Source organism: Ceratotherium simum, chromosome 7 (assembly GCF_057802395.1).
Source record: "Ceratotherium simum simum isolate JZ-2026a chromosome 7, ASM5780239v1, whole genome shotgun sequence".
Taxonomy (NCBI): domain Eukaryota; kingdom Metazoa; phylum Chordata; class Mammalia; order Perissodactyla; family Rhinocerotidae; genus Ceratotherium; species Ceratotherium simum.
The window spans coordinates 73,390,334-73,415,955 of record NC_141906.1 but is presented as its reverse complement, the minus strand read 5'-3'; the positions used below and the strand labels follow the sequence as shown (position 1 = coordinate 73,415,955).

Here is a 25,622-nt window from a genome sequence, read left to right as displayed (position 1 = left end):
TCAGATGGAGACAGAAGGTGCTGTGCAAGGAGGGGCCGCAGCCACAAAGCCGGAGCTCAGCACGGCAAGGTGGAGAAGGCAGAGGGAGAGGAATTCGCCCGGTGAAGCCACTCACCTTGCAATAACATTCAGACTGACTGAGGCCTACACAGGAGCCAGGAGCGGGCGGTTCACACACCCCCACTCCACTCCCAGAGACTCACAGCCTCTGTCTAAAGGTACATGAGAGCAGCCGGCAGCCGGGCTGGATCTGCAGAGGCCCCTGGCTTTCTCGGAGCAGCCTGATTGGAGGAGCAGGATGACTTCATCCGGCCCCATTCATCACTCTAGGTTTCCTGCCCAGCAGGGACAGGCCGCTCTGCTTGCAGTGACTACAGCTTCCTCCCTGGCCCACTTCACTGCCGCAACCAAGGATAGGCTGTGCCGGACAGGGGCAGTCAGGGGAGAGGGATCAGAGTACCTCAAGCCCTAAAGAGAAGAGAGGAAGAGGCTGCTCACATTTCCAGGAAAGTGCAAAGCCTCTACTTAAAACACAGTGCCTGTATTCACTGTGTGCATTTGCTAGTGCCGGCCCCAGCACAAACGCAAAAGAGGACCTCCCCTCCTCGAAACCAGCAAAGGAATGGGGTTGTGTGCTCTGGTGAACCACTGATCTTCCTGCCAGAAAGTTAAATAAAATACATTCCAATCTTTAGAGATATTCCTCTCGATCAGAGAGAACAACCCATGGAAAAGCAGATCCGTATACTCAGGCATCCCTGAGGGCCTCCTTCTTATCATTTCCCGCTTCTCTACCAGCGCTTCTCACGTGCTAACCTGGGCTTGCTGTTAAGGAATTGATTCCTTCGTGCCTCTGGTTTCAGACCCACAAAATGTGTCAGGTCAATGGGACCTTAAAGCTTCGGCTCCATTTTACAGACGAGGAAACTAAGGCCCAGAAAAAAGCAAAAGGGTCAAAGAAAGTTCTGCCAGCACTCCTTTTCCAGTTCCACATAGACTTTTCCCTCAGAAATGGTGAGATCCTGAGAGAAATGATGCCCTTTCATCCCCCCTCCCCTCTCCTCCCCACCCTGACTCCCAATCCAGCCCCTAGAGCATAGAAAAACCCAGCAAAGCAAGGGTTAAATAGAGATGAACATATAAGAGAAAAAAAAAAGGCACTGACCCTGTGATCACCCATCCCTTCCCACGTGCATCTCCCCTCATCCTTTTCCGTTACCCTGCTCCTCTTCCAGTCTGACTTTACAACGAAACCGCACGTTCACGTAGACCAACACAGAAGGGCAGCGAGTTTTCCAAAACAAGGACGACACCAACAATTCTACCAGTTTATTTTACCAGCGTCTGTGAGTCTTAACAACAGAACCAATAACAGTAACAACTCCCGTGTGTACAGTGCTCTACAATGTACAACCGATGTTCAAATCCATTACCTCATTTGATACTCGCAGTAACCCTGTGAGCTAAGTATTGCTTTCCCCATTTCAAAGATAGTTCAACTGAGATTCAGAGACTTTAAGTGACTTGCCCAAGGTCACACAGTCAGCACAGCAGAGCTGGGACTCGAACCCATGTTCACTGACTCCAAATCCCTTTCCACTAAACATCATACTAGCAAATTTCCCACCACTTTACTTTTTCCCTCTCAATCTGTCCCACTCGTGCCCCCTAAGACTACAGACTCAGAGAAGATAAAACCTTAATTACTTTGATATTTCCCTTTGGAACGCCCCCCTTTTTTTTTTTTTTGAAGATGGTGAATTATAAGAAAATACATTATCAAACATTAGGAAAAAAATCTTGGATCTATCCAGAGGTTAGTGTACACATTTAGTGAATCTCCTGTGTCTAACGGAAACTACTTTTAAAAAGAATCATCAAAGATTCATTCATGTTCACTTTATTTAGCAGAAAAGTAGACCCAGACACCTGACCAAACTGGTCAACTATCAAGATTAAAATCGGGGGAGGGCGGGACATGAGTATGTACTCTGGTTCCTGGAGGCTCATTATTTTCCAGCCATCATAAACACAGAATATATCACTTCCCCCTTTCCTGTCCCATCTTACTCTATTAGTTAAGCACTGCAGGAGAGGTATTCCATCATAAGCCCCAGAAAAAAAGTGTGGGGGCTGGGTCAGTTCCACACATCATCTCTGCTCAGAGGCCTGCAATGCTCCTTCTGGCTATCGCTGTGGCCTGCCGTCCTCTCTGTTCCTGGGCTGACAGTCAAATGTACAAACAGATGGAGAGCAGAAGGCTACTAACCACGAATGAGGATGTTCTGTTTCATCAAAATCACACAGAAATCGGACCCACGTTAATGGGACTCCACCCAGTCTCCCAAATGACCAAACACATTTACCTACTTGGTTCTTAAAGGCATCCAACTATCATACAGCCCTGGATGGTGACCACAGCAGACAGTGTTTAGGACAGCTGCTCAGCCAGAAGCATCCATGTATATTTTACAAAGCAGCTCCTATGTGTGGAACTCAAAGCAGTAGGAAGAGTGCTGTTAGCTATGGAACAGACAACCTAGAAGATCGGGCAGGACGGAAGGTAGGGGATGATGCTAGGCTTTAATGAGACAGAAGAGAAAGAATATGTCCCAGAGTCCAAAGACAATTCCAGGAATTGAAAGGAATTGATCTAAATAATTTGGCAGGGGATAGTGAGGGTGTGGTGGGAAGTACAGGCACCCATTTCCCTGAGGACAGCTCAGAGGTGGGACACTGCACCTGCTTCTTCAGGAAGAGCCTCCTCTACAGCAGCTGCCTCTTGGTGGGTGGGGCTGCAAGGAAAGCAAGTAAGGCTGTTTCAGCCCCTGGTCAGATCAACTTCCCCCTGCTGCACTATGGGATATGTAGTTCTTTGAGTAAAGGGCAGGGGTATTGCCATATTTGCATTGCTTATAAAAAGTGCCCCTTGATCTCTCTGCCTGTCCTGAGACTATAAATGTGGATCGGATGCCTTTGCCAAAAAGGGTGAAATTCCTGCTCGCTAGAGTCTGAGTGCTGACTGTGAACTGGAAAGATGGCAACGAAACAGGGAGAGACTCACAGAACTACAGGAGACTAGAAATACGACAGACCTTCAGAGGTCACTTGATGACTTCTGTCCCTGTACACAGAAAACGGCAGCTTCTCTTGAGAAGAGAAGAGACCGAAAAGGAAGGAGGGAGGAACAGAAGGAGAGTGAAGGAGAAAAGGGGCAGTGTGTGTTCCCACGACTGTGTGTGTCTGATTGTTCGGAAGGAGACTTCTCATCTCTTTGGCTCGTTAACCATCAACTCTTTGGAGAGGCAGTTGAGCATAATGAAGGGCAGGCCTCTCAAGCCATTTTGCTTAGGTTTGAATTCTGAAGCAACCACCCACCATCTGAGGCAAGTTATTTAGCCTCTTTGTGCCCCCATTTCCTCATCGGTAAGACAGGGATTGTAATATTCCTCAACTCATAGGCTACTATGAAGATTAATGAGATGACATAAGTAAAGGGCTTAGAATTGTGTCTGGCACACAGTAAATACTACCCAAGTGTTAGGTGTCTTTTTTTTTAGTTCAGTGGTTCACCTCCTGTCTTCTCCTATCCATGTGACCTCTCCCCCCAGAGCACGAAATGTTAAGATCCCCACAGAGCCCATGATAGAGGTTGACTGGACAGAAAACAAACCTGCCTGCTTCTTTAGGTGAATAAAGATATTTAAAAAGTGGTGTGAGACAGCCACTAGAATAAGGAAAAAGCAGAAAAGGAGTAAGGAAAAGAACTACAGAGGGGGACACTTTCAGGCAAGGCTGAGTGGTGGTAGACATTAAGGGGGACATGGAGGGGAGCTTGGGAACACAGCCATCAAAGAACAATAAAAGATTCCAAAGGAAAATAAAGAAGGGAAAGAAAGATTCACAAAAAAAATCTGAGAAACTGATCAGGTTGGAAGTGGGAGGAGAAAGGAGACTAAGCAATTAAAAACTCAGAGTGGAAATTCCCACAAGAGGATTTGACCAAAGCGTCTGAGAAGAGCTATGGGCAGACAGAAACTGCCCCGCATGAGGAAAACTAGACAAATGGCAGCTCATACTGCAAAGTTCAAGTCTGAATTGGCCTTGCAAGGCCGAACTGATCTCTGGAGACGTGGGGGTGCTGTGGGAGGGCTGGGGGGGAGAGCTTCTCAAGCAGTCAGGACAAGGAGGGAGTGAGATGGGTGGGAAGGATTGAGGTTCAGGTTCTAGGGGGAAAGGAAATAGCCTTGGGGACCAGTCACCTAGAGTAGTGTACCCTCGGCTATTAGGGGGATGTCAAGAGGAGAGAGGAACAGCTATTCAAGGACAAGTCCCAGCTGGCAGGATAAAGGGACAGTGCCCAGCCATCAGCCTCCCACAGTGGCTCGCTCAGGGAAGCTCAAACCTCATGCAGGACTGAGGTCTTTGCCAGCATCAGTGCAGATTTACATGGAGTTCCTCAGGGTAAAGACAACAAGGGAGGCCGAGGGGAGACCCACCTACCCTAGCCGCTGGCAATTCCTGAGACCTCACAAGCAACAGGGATATTAGTGATGTTACCTTGACATCAGCCTCTAGGCCTAGACGGGGCAGTGTAGCATAGTGGTCAAAATCTAGAGTCAAATTGCCTGGATTCAAATTCCAGCCCATCATTTAATTGCTGTCTAATCTTATACAAGTTACAAAACCTCTCTCTAAGCCTCAGTTTTCTTATCTGTAAAATGGAGGTAATAGTAATACCATTTCATAGAAAATGAAATTTAAATGAGCACACAGTGTCTGACACATAACAGGCACACTCAATAAATCTTAGCTAAAACAATGTTGTCTTCATAATTACTATCTTAAGGGCACTCAGGGGGTTGGGAACAGTGGGAACTCCACGAGTTCCCCCAAATCTCCAAGCCTTCTGCACGTGGTACCAATGCAAAGCTAGCACAGGTGTGGTTACACACTTTCCCTCACCTGCCATCTCCAGGCCCATTCACACCGCCTCCAGCCAGCAGCTAGTCTCTGTATTACACTTTCAAATGACAAATTCGTGCAAGTGCTTCAAAAATGGACAGGGTCATAAATCCGTAAGGCAGACAACTCTCCTACTCTCTGCCCTGGAGGTTTACTCCTCGCCTGGAACCAATTTTCACAAAAGACTTACAGCCGGGCTGCAGAGGACTTCAGAGCATTTCACACAAGGGTTTGGGGTGAGGATATATGGGAAGCCACAGATTAACTGAGCAGGAGGTCAGCAGGGAGGGGAGAGGGGGGAAGATGCCAATAATATTGCCTGACCTTTTTATGGTGCACAGTAAAGGGAGCCATACATGTTTCCATTGTACAACCAAACACTCTACTGCAGACTGCGGAGGCAGGTGCTGGTAGAAGAGTTAGGATGGAAGATGTGGGGGTTGTCCGAATGCCGCTGAGACATCACTGGATGCAGGCCACTGGAGAGACCCTCTAGTGACTACTGCTGAAGGTGAGAGAAAACAAGATAAGGTGATAGACAGACTCTCACAGATCCCTGGACCGTCCAGTGAGAAGCAGTAGCCTCAGGGACTCCTGTTGGAGGGAGAGTGGCCTCACTCCTCCACTCTTCTCTGTAGTTGCCAAAACAGGCCAGTGGAAACTCAGGGAAAGTCTCCAAGTCGGGAGTGTTCTCTTTCTGCTCTCAGATCTCTCCCAGGAAACTGGGAACGAGGTTGAAAGATGACGCTACAGACCCATCAATGCTTGGGCCAGGGGCTGGAAGGAGATGCAGCTGGCAACACGCAAAGGCAGGTGTGGAGGGGAATGCAGTGCTTCCAGAGCCCACTCCCTCTCCAGACTGCCCTTAGGTTTTCTGCCAAAGGATAGTGGCCTCAATGCAGAGGTCTGTGGTGTAGCACTTACATCCAGAAAACACAGACCATTAAGCTACAGAAGCTGGGTGGGGTAGGAAAGAAAAGAAGGACCAAGGAAAACACTGTCTAAATGTCCAAGGAAGAACTCACTGGCTCCAGAGCAATCTGAGGAGAGGGTCTAAGAAGAACATACAAACCCATTTGCACAGCTCCTCCAACCAGCAAGTCTTCTTTTTCACTGGCAGCTCCCTTCTCCTAGTGTCCTCTCTTCCTAAGAGGGGGGAGCTGTCCTGCCAGGCAGACACCCCTGCCCTCCACGGTGGAAGGAGTGGAGTTGAAGCCACTCCCCTTGCCTGCTGCCTGCTGACTCACCAATGATCTCACTACTGAGGAGGGATCAGACGGCCCTGCCCTCCTCTCCCAGCACAGCCAGGGCCACTGGGGGCTGCTGGTGAGCCCAGCAGAGAAACAGGACAGGTGAGGAACTCTTGCAGCTCACGCAAATACCCACAGGCAGTTCACCTGGTACGTGCAGAGAGGTAAGAGGACAGCAGTCCTGTTCTGTGGGTTAGGCACAACAGGGAAACAAAAAGAATGCATCAGAAAGAGATACTGTCAAACAAAAAATGTACTAGAACTTTCCTACACATACCTTGTTAACTAAAATCCTACGGCACTTCTCAAAATCAACAAGGCATAGGAAACGTACTCAGAAAAGATTTTTTTAAAAAGCTACTTGGCCCTTAGGCATATTTAACTGGATTATTCAGAATCCTTGGGGTCTATTCTCTCCTGGTCAATTTGTTTCCTGCTCTGCCTGTTTTGAAGCCTTCCTAGAGATGACCTTCATTAGTAAGACCCTCTCACACCTCCTATCTGGAGCTTCCGTTCTAGGAAGTTGGTGAGGAAAGATCCATCAGATCCAAGGAAAAGCAGAAGGTTCTGCATTGGACCCCATGTGCCCCAGGAGCCCATGGCTCCTTTCTCCAGGGAGTCACATAACATCGCAAATAACAACTTGAGATCTGGAGCTGAATCTCAGCTTTGCCACCTGTAAGCAGGACAGTGAACAACCTAAGCCTTTGTTTCCTCATCTAGAAATGGGTCGAACAGTACACGCATTGCTACGATGATGAAATAAGGTAGCACATGTAGAGCACAGCATTGAGCACACAATAAGCTCCCAAAATAGCAGCTATTATTCGTAACAACCAGCACCACCTCAGAAATTACATGTGCCCACAAACTAAGGACACAGACACTCTGTGTTGTCTTGGGTTTGCTCCTCATATTCATAGATTTGCAGCAGTTTCCTATAATTATCGATTTCTTTACTGGAAGAGATCCCATTTCCTTAGCAAATTTCCCATTCTGGAAGTTATTCACAGAGGGGCAGATAGAAGGAGTACAGAGTATTTGACCTCTGAAATCCCTTCTTAAGGGCTCCTTCTATAGATCCATATTCTGCACCCTTATTTACAAGGACAACTGATTTAAACTCGCAGCCGGATGCGAATCCACCCACCATTTAAGACCCCGGAAGAGGAAACGTGGGTGATAGTTCTGTTTCACTTCTAGAGGGAAAGAAGTGGAGCAGGTGAAACTGTTCACTTTATGGATCCCAAAGCGAGTCTGTGGAGGAGCCAAGTCAATCAACTAAGAGTTTCAAAGGTCCACCCCTGAGTTCTATTACTAACTCACCCATCATGCTCACATAAAGAATGACGCAAGGGAGCTTTTGTGTTTGTGTGTCTGTGCAGGGGGCAGGGAGTGTACTCAGACACGCTCCACTCCCTTAGCCCCTCTTCCCAGCCCCAGGACCATTTTGAACCAGTTACAATGGGCTTCTCTGTAAGTCAATGGAAGAGTTTCACCTTCAGACTAAGGAGGAATGGCAAAAAGAGGGAGGGAGCCTAGCTTGTCGCTCACATGCCTGAGGATAACAAGAAAAAGACGCATTGAGCAACCTGGACAGTTAGTGACAGATAAGATGAGATGATTGATTTAATTACACATCCCCTCCCCGCTTTCTCCTTGCTGGAGAATGGTGATTCTCTGGCTATCAGAAGGCAGGTAAGGGAAAACCAGAAGCTATGCACTGATACCAGCGCCCCCAGGCTAGCGGTAAAAAGGCACCAAGTGTCTGCAAGAGGCTTCCCTAAAACTGATGTCATAGGCCAGGAACGGGACACCTGGGGGCTCCCGGTCCCAGCCCTATTAAATTGTGTGCTTGATACTATTAGAGCAGGGGTAACAGAAGGCTGCGGGCTACAGCGCATGTTTCACAAAGCGTGGTCCAAGACCACCTGACCCAGAATCACTTGGGATACGTGTTAACTCTGCAAATTCCTAGGCCTACCCCAGTCCACATGACTCAGAACTAGAGAGACGGGCCCAGGAATCTGCAAACTGAATAAGCTCTGCATGTGATTCTGAAACCCGTTAAAAGGCTGAGGACCACTGCCTTAGAACCTGGTCTCCCAACTAGGCTGCTCATTATCAAGGGGACATAAACACTTACCCATGCAGTGCAGAAAGAAAATATTAGAACTTATATTTCTTTTTATCTCATCCTTTTAAAATTTATGCTTAATTATATTATATACAAAATATTATTACAGTAATGCATGTATATGACTTATATAAATACATTCATACATTATATTGGTGGCACAACCTCAAAAAATTTTTACTGATAGGGGTTTGCAACCAAGCTGGAGCATCAATTTCTGGTACAATGACTTCTTCAACACCTATATAGGAAAGCAAGGACTAGTCTCTGCAAACTGCTGCACTGAGCTTACAGTATCAATCAGTGACATATTGAGACGAGAACCCAGGGGTTTGGCCTCCAACTGCATCCCAAGCCTGGAGTAAGAGGGAGACAAAGAGGCAGTGCAGAGCAGGGCAAGCCTGTGATGGAATCTCAGCCTGAGCCCCTGAGTTGTCCACCCACTCCCATTCCTTCTTCACTCTGGCTGGTTGAAAGATGGGATCTCTCCCAGCAGGGAATAAAATTTACCTTCCGACCAGCCATTTGTCCAAATCTAAATCCCGATTACAGCATCAGCAGAGACAGTTTTCTGAGCTATAATCAATACCCTCCTTTCTCAGGCAGCGAAGAAGAAATGCTGGAGCAGGAGAAACACAGAGCAGGTGATGGTTACACCTGCAGACAGTTCTGCTGACAGCAATAGAAGCAGCCAGGACTGCCAGAGAGGAGCCCCAAACTGGGAACTTGGGGAGGGAGGGGCAGACAGGAGCGCCCACTTGCTTTTCTGCCCTGCCCCCAAAGTCAGAGCTCAGTCCCCACCTAAAATAAGGTTCTTCTCTCTACCGTCCAAATGCCACATGTGCTATCTTCCAGAAGACCAGGTGATCCCCTGTGCATATGTGTGTGTGACTCAGAGAACCAAGGACACATGAGGGGCAGTCACAGATCAACCCATTTCCATGACCATGATAATGTCACAAACATTAATAGAGGTATAAGGGCTAGTCGGTGGCCCTCAGTTTGGGCTATGGTCACAGAATCCCATGATCATAGAATATCAGAGCTAGCAACAAGCAGTAGATAGTTATTCATGTCTTCATTTTCTCATTGAATATTTATTGAACACCTACCACGTGTCAGGCTCTGTACTAAGTGTTGGGTACACCCAGTGAATAAAACCAAGACAGTCCCTGCTCTCATGAAGTTTAGGGACTAAAGAGGGAGACAGACAACAACCAAGTTAATGAATAAACACAATTACAACATTAGTGCTAAGATGGAAAATAAGCCGGGAAAGGGAGGCCCAAGTTTAGGTTGACTGGCTTTCCCAACAACTAAGGAGTTATCACGTTGCCTCTCATGGACTAGCTGGTGGCTTACCTAACCAGGTTCCCCAACCTACAGTCCTCTAGGAGCTCAAAACTCCCCTTCCACATAACTCACAGGCTTAGCCCAAGTCCACTGTTTGCTGACAATAAAAATATCAAAAGCTACCCTTTACTGTGTGCCAGACACAGTGCTAAGCGCTTTTCCCATTTTATCTCAGTTTGATCCCACAGCCTCCACAAAATAGGTACAATTATCTCCATTTTTAAGGAAGGAAATAGATTTGGAAAAGATAAAATGATTTTGTGAAAGCACCACAGCCAGTAAGTGGAAGAGGCAGAATTTAAACTAAGGTCATTCGGTCTTCAAAGCACTCCTGAGTTCCACACAACCACTGCAGAATCTTATCCCTGCCACCAGCACCATACCACCGGGTCAGAGAATCCCTTATTCCGCCATTATCTGCTGGGTGCCTAGTGTGTGCAAGTACTGGGTAGTCAGTACCTGAGAAGTCACCTTGTCAGAGGAAGGACTCAGTCTCTGTTCACTACCCTCAAAACTCCTGCCGTGAGAATAGCCTTGGGGAGAGAACTCCTGTCGACAGACGGCTAAGCAAACATGGGCATCTATGCCTGTGTGTGTGTGTGTGTGTGTGTGTGTGTGTGTGTGTGTGTGTGTGTGTGTGTGTGTGTGTGTGTGTGTGTAAGGGTGCGTGTGTGAGTGTGAGAGAGACAGAGAATCAAGATCAAGTCACCCACTTCCTCTGGCCCCTACCCACCTTTGAAATCCATTTAGCCTCTCTCACTACCTTTCTTCTTCCTTTTCTCTCCCTCACTCTAATTGTCCCATCTTTCCTCTCTCTTACTGCTGTCTTTCTCTTCATACACACACAAAAAAAGAAAACCCTGCCCATAAGCTTACATGCCCCTCTCTCTCCAATGCCCATGAGCCTCTGAATTTAACTCTGCTCCTAGGGGCTGAAACCTCCTTCTTCTCCAGGAAACCTCCTCCCCTCTGCTTGTCACGGAGGCCGAGGCACAGCGTGTCCAGCTAGGAGCCACTGCACCACAGCTCTGCCAGGTGTAGGGCCCACATTAGGAAAAAGTGTCCCACACCTGGTTTATGCTCAGATCTCCCCAGTAGCTGCTCAAGCAGCTCTGGGGTCAGAGCAAAGTCCCAAACGAGTGGAGATAAGAAGTGGACCCACAAAGTCAACACCCCTAAATGCCTCACTGGTGGGTCCTATCACGGGAAGGGAATTATCAGCACCCCCAAAAGACACTGGCCTCCCTGCCCTGGGCACCTTAAATCAGGTAGAATACACTGTTCTCTAGAGCACTTTCTCTTGGGATCTCCAAGTTCTTTACCAAGTGAAGTAATTGACCACAAAAGAGGAAAATAAAGATCCCCAGCCAGTTATGAAGAATCCAGAGTCAAGTAACCTCCTTGGGAGACACACAGTGAGGCCCAGTCAAGCATTCCATCCATACCAAAGGGCCACACAGCCTCGCTTGGCTGCACTTCCTCTATCCTTCACCTTCAACCTCTTGCAACAGATCCCTGTCTCCCTGTTGGGGCCTGTCACTTGGCAAGGAACTACAATATCCCCAAAATGGGAGCCAACCCCAAAAGCATTGCCCCCTCTGTGAAGAACCCCAGGTGATCCCACACCAGCCAAGGGACAATTCCTCATGCCCTAATCTCCAGGGGCCCCCTGCACCTACTTGGCTCGTAGAAATGACAGCTTCTTCCTCAAGGAGGAGACGTGGTAGTGACAGGCCTGCTTTATAGCCGCGCTGCAAGAGACAGTCTCAGAGTGCAGGTTCAGTACCATGCTGGGCTCAGGGGAGGGCCCGCCACATGGCAGCTGGCACCTCAAGGGCTGAGGGCTCACTCTGGAGCTGCGTGGACTTGCTGCCTCTGCAGGTCCTTCAGCTGTCGACCGTGGCTCCTGCACATGAGCTCTCCCCGCCTTGATGTTCAATACAAAACACCGGCAGGTGGAGGGCCCTGTGTGGGAGAGCCTGAGGTTCCCTGTTACCAAGATCCCCTCTGCCTTTGACCCATGCCACAGCTCCAAACAGAGCCCTCCTCCATCTTTTAATATCCGGCAGCACTCTGGGCGCTTGGTGTTTCCTCTCCTCCTCTGTCCTCAGACAGGGAGGACGGAGCTATACCTTCATGTGATGTCAGCTGCTGGTGCTAGAAGGAGGGGGAGGCCAGCGGGCACTGCTCCCAGTGGGTTTGCTACTTGGCTCCTTCCCCACGGTGATGGAGCTGACTGGAGAGATCACCTGAGAGTCCATGGGGCCGTGGGGAATTCAGTGGCCAGGCAGGTAGATGGAGCTAGAGTGCTCTGAAAATATGCTATTTGGAGATAATTCCTGGGATAGAATAAGCAGAATTGAAAACATATTTCCTTCTAATAGGACGCTATCTATTCTAAGTAGTGGGTCTGCATTCTGGCTTTGCTTCAAGTCCGGAGGCTTATCTTTTGGCCTCAAATTCCATTACCTTGGTTTCTCCATTTGTTCATTCATGAATTCCACAAACACCTGCTGAGCACTTACTCTGTGCCAGACACAAGAGACACAGATTCTGTCTTCCAGGGTCTCATGGGCTAGTGGGAGACAGACAAGTAAGCCAAAGACTGCACACCACGGGGCAAGTGCTAGACAGAATTAACCACAGCCTACCACTACACCTATGAAACAGGCGTGATGAAACTTGGCCTCCCTACTCCAAGGGGAAGAAATGAGGGTGAGTTCTCGCAAGGTATGTAAGACATGAACGTCTTTTAAGCTAGTCAGAGAAAAGGCGATACAAGAAATCTCCAAATTAACTATATCCAAACCTCATACTACTCCCATTCCACCTTCCTTGATCTTATGGACGATCTCATTTCCTACTACACAGAGAAAATAGATCCTGCTGCTATTTATCTCCTCACCTTCCTACCACATCACCTATGAACTCACCTGCATCCACATCCATTCTTCTCTCCTATTCACAGCTAATCCCTTCACCTGTGATCTAGATCTATCTTTTCTTGCCTCCTCTGAAACCTTGCATCCTTATCTTTAGTAGGGGGTGCTACCCAGCTGAGCAAGTTGGAATCTCAGGACTACCTCTGAAGACCTCCCTTCTCTCTCACACCTGATGTCCAATCCTTCACCAAGTCCTGGACATTTTATCCCCTAAATACATCTTGAATCATCTCCTTTTTTTCACTACCACCATCCCAAGTTGAAGCTACTAATATCCTCTGCCTGCACTATTATAACAGCCTCTTAACTGCCCCAGCTGATCTCTGCATCCACCAGGGCTGCCTCCATCCTTTCTCTACACAACAATATTTTCAGGATGCAAATCTGACCCTGTCACCTCCCCTCTTAAAGACTTTTAATGGCTTCTTAATGCTCCCAGAATAAAGACTAAAGTCCTTGTCATGACCAAGCAAACTCCTGCCCCATTTTATCTTATCTCCTCTGTCTCATCTCATTGCTTCCTCCTCACCTCAGACTCATCCTTCTGGTCTTAGTTCAACCATTACAACCTCGCCCCTGCCCCTTCTCTCTGGGTCCAATTTCTTTGATAAACTCTCTCATGCAACCATGTTCCCTTCCTTTAATGCACATACCCAAGTTCGTATTTTCTCTGCCATACACTCAATTGTGTTAATATCGTCTCCTCAATAAAACTGGAAACTCAATGAGTACATAGTGCATAATTGATAAATGTTGGTTGAGTGAATGGATGAATGATGTTCTCTCTGAAATTCTCATCTTTGACCTACCGGTTTCTACTTTAGAAATTAAAAAAGTCCTGTGTCTCCCTTTTTAAAATAAAAATTCTCCCCAATCACCCCTTCCTTCTCCTCTAGGTATCATCTCTATTTCTCTTCTTCGCAGGCAAACTTCTAGAATGAATTCTCCATGTTCAGTCTCTTCTTCCCCTCATATATACTCTTCTAAAACTGTTCTGTGGTTACCAATGACCTCCTAAATGCCACTGCAGAAGATCCTTTTTAGCTCTTATCCTACCTATCTCTACCCTCTTTGACTCTTTTTGACTCTTTCCTGCTTCTATGATATTTCTGTCTCCTAGTTCTCCTAGCTTCAATGGGCAATCTTCGCAAACTCCTCCTTCCTTTGCCTTCTGCTTGAACTCTGCTAATCCTAAGACTCTCGCCTCAACTACATTCTCATTTCCAAACAAGTAGTTTTAGTCCTGTCTCCTGAGCTTCAAACGGGTATAGCCAGCTGCCTAGTGTACCTCTCCACTTACAAGCTCCATGGGTAGTTCAGACTCTACATGTCTAAATTAAACTCACTACCACCCATGCTCTTCAAATTCTTCCCCCTTTACCCAATATTTTAATAATAATAATAATAGCAAGCACATATCTACTTGCCATGTGCCAGGCACTATTCCTATTCTAATCATCTCAACAACGCTATGAGGTCTGAACTGTTATTATATCCATTTTATAGATGAGAGTAAGGCACAGAGGTGAAGTGATATGCCCAAGATCACACAGCAGTGGAAGCACAATTCTAACCTAGGCAGGCACTTAACCTCTAAACTCTGCTGCCTTGTATTTTCTGCCCAAGCTAGAAACCTCAGGTTCACGCTAGATACCCTTCCTCAACCCAGATGTAAGTCCTCTCAAACCTACTTAACAAATTTCTTCAGTTGGTTCCTGCTTTTCTGTCCTCAGTACCATAATTCAGAAATCTGTCCATCTGGGCTCAGCTTAAATGTCACCATGTCAGTGAGCCGTCCCTGCCCACCCAACTTAGAGCAGCCCCAAAAGCCTTGGTTCACCACATCACCCTGTCTCATTTTCCTTATAGTACTTATTACTACTTGATGTTTTCTTATTTATTTATTATCCGTCTCCCCTCACTAGAAAAGAGAGACAATGGTTATCTTGTTCATAGCTGTACCCCTCAATGCCTGCAAAAGTAGCTAGCATGTAGTATGAGCTCAATAAATACTTGTTAAACGAGGCAATGAATGGGTAAACAATTGCCACAGTTTCCTTCCTTGTCTATCTGCTTCCAGTGTTTGCCTCTTAAATCCATCTCCCACACTAGGACCAAAGTGATTTTTCTCACAAGAATATCTGACTGTGACCCGGCTACCCCCTTCCTCAAAATCCCTCACTCGTTTCCTATCGTCTATAAATAAGCCCACTCCTTATCATCACTGCAGGATGTAACATCATCAGGCACCTGCCTATCTGTCCAAAGATGATATCCAGCTACTCACTATCTACCCCACTCCTGGGACATGATGCGGCAGTAATACTGAAATATTTGTAGTTCCTGAACATGCCTTGCTTTCTCATGCCTCCATGCTTATGTACATCTTGTTCCCTTGTCTGGAAATGCTGATGATGTGACAGACTCCTACGCATCCTGCAGCTCTCAGCTGAAGCACAACCCTCTCCATGGAGTCTTTCTGGATATCAACGCCCTTCTTCTCCCCCTTCCCCTGCCCTCACCCCAAGCAGAGTAGCTGTGTCACTCCCGGGCAAACGTCTTAATTCCACTGAGCCTCCGTTTCCTGAACTCTAATATGAGATAATAATAGCATCTATTTGATAGGGTTGTTGAGAGGATTATATTAAAAAGTGTAGGCAAGGTTCATTGCACAGGGTTAGGCACATTAGTAAACAAATTCCTAAGTTTCACTACTTTATAAAAAATTCCATACATCAATTATTACATTATATTATACTTGCTTACTTACAGGTATGTCTCACCATAAGACAACAAGGCTGTTGAGGGGAAATACCAGGCCTTAATCTATTTATCCTTAGTGTCTATATCTGACATTTTGCAGGTGCTCAATATTCTACACATTCTTTGTCTCTGCTTCTTTGAGGACAGAAGAGTATAGACCTGCTAAGAAACTGAGAGTAAAATCCCACCATAGCCAAAAGCATCCAAGTACTGGCAGTGACTACTTACTAAGCACTGACTAAGTTATCAGGCACTTTACACAAGTTATCTCCTTTACTCTTGTTTAAAAAAGACTTTTACAAATGAGGAAACTAAGGTTGAGTAAAGCTAAATAAACTGCTTTGAAAAATGCACAGTTAGGGTCGGCCCCATGGCATAGCGGTTAAGGGCGCGCACGCTCTGCTGCTGGTGGCCCGGGTTCAGATCCCGGGCGTGCAGCGATGCACTGCTTATCAGGCCATGCTATGGCAGAGTCCCATATAAAGTGGAGGAAGATGGGCATAGATGTTAGCCCAGGGCCAGTCTTCCTCAGCAAAAAGAGGAGGATTGGCATGGATGTTAGCTCAGGGCTGATCTTCCTCACAGGAAAAAAAAAAAAAGAAAGAAAGAAAATGCACAGTTAATAAGGAAGAAGGGAGCCAAAACCAAATCTGTCTGATGTTAAGGTTCTCGCTCTTTCCGATACTCCACGGTGCCCAGCAGACAGTGAGCCTCTATTCTTCTTGCAGCCTGGACTCCAGCAGGCTCCCTCGTGTCTTGTAGACGCTTAATCAAGGTTTGTGGCACACACGCCTGCGTGCAGGAATGGACATGTGAATGTGTGCAGCCCTGCCTTGGCACTCAGTTACCCCAGCCCCGTCCAGGTCTCAATCTTCCTCCCACTAAAAGGCACCCTGGTCACCTGAGACCATGTTCTGTTGAAACTAACACTGTGTACATAAAAGGTCCTTAGTAAAACAACTCCCTTTTCTACAGTCCTGGCTTTGTTTGAAAGTTCCTGACATTGGGTGAATGTACTAAATAAAGGTGTGGTGACTTGAGAAACCCTCAAAATTGGTCTAGTTTGGGCTGAACCTGGGAATTAGTGTTTTTTACATGTATCTTTGGCTTTACCTGGAAGCAGGTAAATGGATTAATGACCCATATTCCATTATACACACCCACATACACACTTTGAGGAAGTTAGATCTATTTTGTTTTCTACTGGAAACCTGGGGAGATTATTCCTATCTCTGAGACAATCCCCATTTCCCAATAAACTGATTCTTTTTTTTTTTTAAATAATTTTATTTATTTATTTTTTTCCCCCAAAGCCCCAGTAGATAGTTGTATGTCATGTTGCACATCCTTCTAGTTGCTGTATGTGGGACTCAGCCTCAGCATGGCCGGAGAAGCAGTGCGTCGGTGCGCGCCCGGGATCCGAACCAGGGCCGCCAGCAGCAGAGCACGCGCACTTAACCACTAAGCCACAGGGCCAGCCCCAATAAACTGATTCTTTTCCTAAAATCAACCCTTTTCCCTGATGCACATCTGCCCAGGAAACGACTGTCTCCCTGCACGCACCTTCCCTCTGCCTCCATCATGCTTCCAAAGGCTTTTTCTCTTCAGGACAGAACATTGATGTGAATGAGGAAAAAAATTCTCAGAAGCTCTAAAGTTCGGATACCATGTTGAGGCATTTCCTCCTTTGCTGTAATGTGGACATTTTCTAGACTACAGTAAGGAAGCTATTTTGTCTCTAAATATTATATCTATTCTGAACCTTGTACAAGAAAAAGAAAAATCAACATTTTATTTAACCAGTTGAAAGTACACCTCATACTGAAGGATTATAATTTTGATCTTTAAAACAGAAAAAATTGGGGCCGGCCCCGTGGCTTAGCAGTTAAGTGCGCACGTTCGGCTACTGGCGGCCCAGGTTTGGATCCCGGGAGCGCACCGACGCACCGCTTGTCGGGCCATGCTGAGGTGGCATCCACATAACAGCAACTAACAGGTTGGGCAACTATGACATACAACTATCTACTGGGGCTTTGAGGAGAAAAAGGGAAAAAAAAAAGGAGGATTGGCAATAGATGTTAGATCAGGGCCAGTCTTCCTCAGCAGAAAGAGGAGGATTGGCATGGATGTTAGCTCAGGGCTGATCTTCCTCACACACACACACACACACAAAAAAAAACAGAAAAAAAAATCAATGTTAATTCTTTTTTTTTTTTTTTTTTTGCCTGTTCTATGAATCCTATAATTGACCACATGGTTTGGAGAATTAGGAGCAGCCACAGAAAAGGGTCCATGTCACCCACCTCATATTTGACCATTTTCAATCCATGATAATAATATCTGCTCTACCTGCCTCCCAGGGGAGTGACAGAGTAAATGAGATGATTACACCAATGCCTTGCCAGTGCAGGAAATACCGCCATAACCAGCAGGGTGCGCTGTCCAGCAAATGGGGCCCAGAGCAAGGAGCCTGAGCCAGATCCCCACCACTGCTGAAAATCTCCCCAGGGTCCAGATCGCATACTTGCCCCAGGCTAGGATGTCACAGACCAACAACCTAAACGCCCCAGAGAGTCTCTTAATTGGGTGGAAACATATTAGAGGGAGGATTAGGTGCAGGGTGTAGGGGTTTGTTCTGAGCTGAGGCTGGGTGATTAATTAGCACTCTGGGGACTTGTTCTCTCCAAGAGAACCCACTGGCTGAGAAGGGAAAAAAGACTTCATTCAGGAAGGCCATAATGAACATATTCCAGTCCTGAGTTTCCGAGGGGAGGGGTCCACAGGGACCGTAACGGGAAGCATACTTCTGATCACATCCCTCTCTGTTTCCCACACTGCCCAAGGTGAGCTGATGCAAAACTATACCCACTGTCCACTATGAAGAGTTTAGGGGGCTGTCAGTGGCCCAGGGATGGGAAGAAAGGACTACGGAAGACATCTAGAGGAGTTTTCTGGGCAGAGGCTTAGATGGGAGACCCTTGGTAACATTTCATTTGGTTGGGGGAGAGGGAAGAGAAGGAGCTAGAATATAATTTATATCAACATACAATTCCAAATAGTGAACAAAAGACAAGGCTCTCTCTAGTCAGCAAGCAGTCCCGTCCTAGAGTAAGAGATGAGTTGCCTTGGGAAGAACGTATTAGAGTTTGCATAATTCAGCACTTCTTCAACTCTCCCGCGAATGCCCAGGCGGCGCAGACAAAATAAAGGGGGTTGAGGAGTTGCCGATCATAGAGCTGACAGATCAGGAACAACAGAAGACGGCAAGATCAGAAATGGACACTACACTTGTGGAGATGCGGAGTGAACAGCACAGAGAAAGGAGCTGTGCTAGCGGAACTCTATGGTCCCTTCTGATTTTGAAAGTACGGCTGTTGAAATCTAGACAGCATTGAAAAGAGAGCGTAGGCCACTCTGGAGACTGAAGGAACTGACATCAGATCATAACTTATTAAGCATCTTGACAAGAACAATTAGTCTTTGCCCCTTGGAGGCCCCATCCCTCCGTATACGCTCTAAACTGATGAGCTGAACTGTTAATTTTGGTTAATCTGGAGCACAAAACTGAAAACTAGGGCAGAACTCACAAAACTATAATCTAAAGAGATACAGATTACAGAGGTCCCACCCTCTTGCCCAGGATACAGTCGTTTTTATGACACACCATCAAGCTTTTACTTGAACACTTCTGTGAAGGGGACAGCTCGTTACTTGCAAGGCCTATTCCATTGTAGTGGCTTGAATCATGGAAAAGTTCCTCCTTATCCTGAGCTGAAATCCTTCTCGCTGTAATTTCTGCCCCTCTGGTTCTATTTCTTAGGCTTTCAGATACAGAGTGCTGTTATAGTCACCCGAAACCTTCTCTTTTCCAAGCTAAATAAACCCCTTTCCTTCAATCGATCCTTAGAATGATAAGTTATCATCCTGATCCTTCTTTTCTGGACTCTAATTGATCAACATCCATTTCCAAAGAACTGGACATAATACACCAGATATGGTCAAACTAGTACAGACTAAAGCGAGACCTGTTGTTTTTTTTTCCTTTTTAATCCATGCTCCACACTACCATTAATAAATTCAGACTTTCAAAGATCATTTGGTACTTGTGTCACATTATTGGTTCATATTTGGCTGGCAAATTAAACCCCCAAGTTCTTTTTCACATGAAATCTTGTCAAATTAGGCTCCTTGTGGTAATCTTACACTTAAGAAACTATTCTAATTTATATATATATAATATAAATATATAATAGCACATTTCCTTTTTAAAAAAAATCTACTTGGGGCCGGCCCTGTGGCTTAGCGGTTAAGTGCATGAGCTCCGCTATTGGCGGCCCTGGTTTGGATCCCGGGCGCGCACCAACGCACCGCTTCTCCGGCCACGCTCAGCCCGTGTCCCACATACAGCAACTAGAAGGATGTGCAACTATGACATACAACTATCTACTGGGGCTTTAGGGAGAAAAAAAAAAAGGAGGAGGACTGGCAATAGATGTTAGTTCAGAGCCAGTCTTCCTCAGCAAAAAGAGGATTAGCATGGATGTTAGCTCAGGGCTGATCTTCCTCACAAAAAAAAAAAAAAATCTACTTGTTGCTTCCACCCATTGTTCTATTTGAAATTATGCTAAATCTTGATTCTATCATCCTCGGTGCTCTCTCTCAGCTGAGTGTCTGCCATAAGTTTTATAAATGAGATAAAAGTACCTTTTTCTTCTTCATCCAGACCCCTCTCTGTCTACCATTCATAGGCGCCACATGAAGCCGATGCTGGCTGGTCCTCATATACTGTTTAACTAGTCATACCTCAAAGCCTCCAACGAGCTTGTAGGAGCCTCCTTATTCTCCCCGCACCCTGTACATCCAACCTCATTCTCATTAACCTCTGACACCTACAATGCACTCCAATCCTGGTGTTCTGTTGCCATCTGATGCCACACATGCCATCCTGGGCCATGCAGCTTTCTTCAGACACAAGATACCCTTTCTCCTCCCCATCCACACTGTAGCCAACATTTAAGGAGTGCCTCAAGTCCAAAGTCCACTCTGCTGTCCTCCCAACATACTTGGTTTTCCACATATTGACTTCTCCCCTGCTGAACACCAAAAGCCTTTAGCATCAGCCTCTTCGTGCTGCTCCCTCTCATTTCTTGGGTGAACATCCTCTTTCTAACCAGTCTTTGAGCACAGAGGTCTGGCAGTCTCCCACTACTCTTCAGTTTCCCACAGTTCTCACTCATGGTAGAAGCACAATCTTACTCACACATTTCACCCCATCCCCTATAATCTTTGCTTCCACGGTCTCTCTCCTCATTTGATCTTACCTTTCTTCCCGCGCCCGAGGACTCAGGAACCTGGTCGAATCATCGTCGTGGCTGCTCTGCTGGCTACTCTGCTGGCTGCTGAGGAAAGACACAGGATATGAACCGTTAACGTTCAGCTTCTTTCTCAACCCTGGGGGAGGTCATTTAGACTTCAGCTAGACAAAGAAACAGGGTTACAAAATTTTAAAGCTACAAGTTCCCCGTGTAAGTTTACACAGAGAGTGTACTGACAGACAGTAGATATGAATAGTGACACAAATTTGGTGAAACCACCACCCATCACATCTGCGGAAGAAGAGGAAGACCCTGACCTATCACCTAGTTCTTCCCTCCTACATAATCTCAGTAACCCAACGCCTCCAGCATGCTCTGTACCTGGGCCTCTTAATCTCTGCAACAGGATACCAATTTCATTCTTCTTCAACCTCATGGGAGACTCTCAAGGAGCTAGTGCAGACTTGGGTGGTGGGGCAAGAAGGAAGAGGTGTGGAGGGAGGGGAGAATTCCAGAGGGAGAAAGACTTGATGAGGTCAGGGGTCACCTGGCCTGCTTCCCTGGCTCCCGGGAAAGCTAAGGAGGGTGAGGAAGAAAAGAAGGATTAGAGGGTAGAGACCCTCCACTCCTTAAAGCCCTGTAGGCAAAATGATTATAGAGCTTCAGTTCACAATTGACATTACAGTTATATGGAATTCAACTGTCTTTCATCTTACTTCAGAGAAAGAAAAGCTGTTCAGATACCTCATGACACTAACTGAACAAACAGCTGATGAACAAATAATTTTTATTAATTGCTAACTATTAACTATTCCAGGCATCTAGTCAGGAGTCGGCAAACCACACCCCCAGACCAAATCTGGAGTCGCCTGATGTTCTACAGCCCCATGAGCTAAGAATGGTGGTTGCTTTTTCAAACAGTTGGGGAAAAATTTTTTTTAAAAGAGTAATATTTCATGGCACATGAAAATTATGTGAAATTCAAACTTCAGTTTGAATTTCAGAAATAAAGTTTTACTGGAACACAGCAACACCCATTCGTTTACCTGCCACTATCTATGGCTGCTTCTTTGCTATCATGGCAGAGCTGAGTAGCTAAGGCAGAACTGAATATGTTGAGTAATGGGACCTTTAGACCCACAAAGCCTAAAATATTTACTATCTGGTCCCTTATAGAAAAAGTTAGCAAACCCCTGCTTTGCACAGATTCTATTAATAATAAATTCCTATTACCATAAACGTCACTATAACCTAGGCTCCAGTATAACCAAAATTGTTTCCTTGTTCTGGTGGATTGTCCACCACAATAAAACACATTGATCTCTATAGAGTATATTCCTCAGACTAGATCCCCAGTAGACTAAACTCCAAACAATCTTGTAGGGTAAGTGCTTGCTCCAGTGCCTGCTCACTCTCAACCAAAGAAGTGCATGATTTTTTGTGGTCACAGTTATGACCATGTTCTTAAGTCCTGTTCTTTGAGCAAGAAGAAAATGAACTTAGAACCTATTTATATCAGATTTGCAAACTCACACACACACCAGAAACCAGAACAGCACCATACAGAAAGCCTGAGGTGTTTGGTAGAACTAAGTGTATATACAATCCGTTTCTCTTTCATTTACTCTACACAAAGTGCTTTTTGCTGCTTGTTCACTGTGGAGCGGCTACTCATCATGTCCCCTTTGCCAGGTCTCATAGATTTGCTCATTAAAAACTCCTTATAACAAAATTGTACTATCCTGTTGTTGACCCATGGGATTTCGTACAGTGGGACTGACCTGTTACACGCATCAACTACCCACTTCTATATAACCTGGGATATGTGTTATACTACATAACATCGGCAACCCACAGATGATTATGATTGGATTCAGGGCAGGCTGCCCCAAGATGTGCCACTCTGGTATGCAGATCATTTCAAGCTGAAGACAAAGGCTCAGAAGACTCTGAAAGAAACTTTGACCACCACCCCCCCCCACTGCCTAAAAGGATTTAAGATAGAAGGCCTGTCCCCAGGAGGGGCCATCACCATAGATAACTCTGCGTATGGACAGACTGGGAGGGTCCTTGGTAAACCCATTCTTATCAAAGTTCTGTTTACCAAACATTTATATTTGTAAGGGAAATTTCCATTTTTAAAGGTATCTCCAGGGCCAGCCCAGAGGCGAAGCGGTTAAGTGCGCAAGCTCTGCTTCCCGCGGCCCGGGGTTCGCAGGTTCCGATCCAGGGCGCGCACTGATGCAAGCCATGCTGTGGCGGTGTCCCATATAAAGTAGAGGAAGATGGGCACAGATGTTAGCCCAGGACCAAACTTCCTCGGCAAAAAGAGGAGATTGGCACTGGATGTTAGCTCAGGGTTGATCTTCCTCACAAAAAAAAAAAAAAAAAAAAGAAAGAAATAAAGGTATCTCCTTCTCTGCACCAGGAAGAAGGGGGGATGACCTCATCTCTAGAAACTTATCAATGCAGAAGGGGAAGCCTTAAATCTGCATAATAATCTTACTCTTGTTTACTGTGCTTTTCTGGTAATCTCCCATAACTGACTCCCCCACCACCAACATCCTCCTTTGTCTTTAGCTAAAGATAGTATTTAAGATGAGAACCTCCACCATTTTGTCGAGTTACCCACTTTCCCTGGGTCTCGCCCATGTATACATGTTATTAAACTTTGTTTTATTTTCTCCTGCTAACCTGCCTTTTTAATTATTTGGCCAGCCATAAGAACCTTAAGGGAAAGAACGAGGGGCGGGGGGGAATTCTCCCTCTTCCCCAACAGTTTGAACTCCAATTCCAAAGCAAGCATGGCTCCAAAGGTGAGCATCAAGAGAGGAAACGAGTCTATACCACTAGCAGCACACAAGAGGAGAAGTAGAAGAGAAGGGTGCCTGGAGTCCAGTGTTTTACAATATCTAACAGCCAGTAGGGCTCAACCAACCCAGATGACCACAATCACCATTACAGCCTCTTCAAGGAAGACATCAAATTCAACTCCATTTAAGCCATGATGCGCTGGTTCTTCCCTCTCATGCTACCCTCCCTCTGGCGATCAAAACTTAAAGTTAAGCTAATAAAGGGGGTTCCCAGAACTAAATGAGGATACACCAGGGTTTCAGAAAAATAATTCTGAGTGGATATTAGCAAGACATCCCACTAGATGGCACTCTTGACTTCCAAACCAGAACCTCGAGGCCAACCCATCCAGGGCTTCCGGAACCAAAACTAGAACCAACCTTCTGGTACCCCCTTCTGGCCTTCCCACTGCTTAGAAAACAGTTCAGAGGGTAGAAAGGAAAGCAACAATGGATCATCTTCAAACTGCTTATTGGTTCTAAATAATTAAGAAATACCAACCTGCGTGCATTCAATAAGCATCTGCATAATGCCCTCTATGTACACATAAGCCAACAAGAGGCAGTGCCAAGCCAAGAGTTAAGTCTAGACTCTGGAATATGCTCCCTGGGAATGAATCTAAGCTCCTCTACTTCCTAGTTATATGACCCTGAGCAAATTATTTAATGTCATTTTCCTTACCTATGAAATGTAGACAGTTAATGATAGTCTTATCTTGGAAAGCTGTTTCAAGGATTAAAGAATGATCATACATGAAGTATGGAGAACAGTGCCCTGCACATATTAACAACTGTATAAACGCTAGTATTATCACGTGTAAGGCATCGTTTTGTGGGTCATGGAAAATAAAGACATGAATCAGACAAGGATCCTGCTCTCAAGGTGTTTACAATCTGAAAAGTAAGAGTCAACATGAGTAACTACATTTAAAAGTAGAAAATGATAACTCTTTAAAGTAAATATTAAATGCTACAGAAACATAAAATAGAGAAAGACCACTTCCTTCTGGGGCCGGTCAAGAGAAGGCAGTCTCGATAACAAGGGTTTTTGTACTGACACTTGAAACTCGGATACATTTAGGACAAGCAGAACTGAGAAGAAAAGGCATTCCAGTTCAGCTCCATTTACCAAACACTCATCATGTACTAGGGACTGTGCTAAGAGATAGGGACGGAAAGAGCTCCCAGTCTAGGAGGCACGAGTATTCACTGTGCACTGCGATGCAGCAACACTAGAAGGATGGACGAGGTGCAGATGGCAGACACTTCTATTGGGGGGTTAAAGGGAACACGTCAGCAAGGCAAATGCTGAACAGGAGGGACTGCAGATAAATCCATGGTGGTGCAGGAGATCAAGATTTGGCCACCCTGAAATATATCTCTTTACCTTGATTGTTTTCTCTGACGGACATTTGACCTCCCCTACTAACTGCCTAAAGAATTTGACATAGTAACTCCTTTCTGGAACAGATCTTTTATCTGATGGCTGTAATATAATGTAAAATACATGTTACAGTAGGAAAGGCACCAACAAGCCCATCTTATCGGAAGTTCTGTCTCTCTGGCCACATTCTCTGGATGGCCCTGCGAGGAGTTGCCAGACAAACATTTACATTTATAAGGGAAATCTCCATTTGTAAAGGTATCTCCCTCTCTGTTTTGGGAAGAGGGGGGACGACCTCATTTCTAGAAACTTATCAATGTGGAAAGTGAGGCCTTAAATCTGCATAATAACCTTACCCTTGTTTACAATGCTTTAGTGAGTGGTAATCTGTAACTGACTCCCCCCACCCCCAACATCCTCCTTTGTCATTGGCTGAACATGGTATTTAAGATGAGAATTTCTGCTATTGTGTTGAGAAACGCAGTGCCCCTGGTTTCTCCCATGTATACACGTTATTAAACTTGGTATTATTTTCTCCTGCTAACCTGTCTTGTTAATTATTTGGCCAGCCATAAGAACCTTAAGGGAAAGGGCAGAGGGGGATTCTCCCTTTTCCCCCACGGTGGCAACAGCTGTAGGGTACACGGGATCCTTCCTCCTC

General features: G+C 45.9%; 1 protein-coding gene across 9 annotated transcripts in view; it reads right to left on the bottom strand.

The window, feature by feature from the left end:
• The window catches only part of GRAMD1B (GRAM domain containing 1B), a 229,257-nt gene that overhangs the window by 103,505 nt on the left and 100,130 nt on the right, over positions 1-25,622 (bottom strand). For 4 of the 9 annotated variants that reach the window (XM_087433833.1, XM_087433838.1, XM_087433837.1 and 1 more), the window contains one exon: positions 20,732-20,809. In XM_087433833.1, coding sequence (XP_087289959.1) covers positions 20,732-20,809 — 78 coding nt within the window. Of the gene's footprint in view, positions 1-115; positions 185-5,289; positions 5,371-6,037; positions 6,363-20,731; positions 20,810-25,622 lie in introns of those variants that run through there. The other 5 variants (XM_087433834.1, XM_087433846.1, XM_087433842.1 and 2 more) reach the window with 4 other exon arrangements.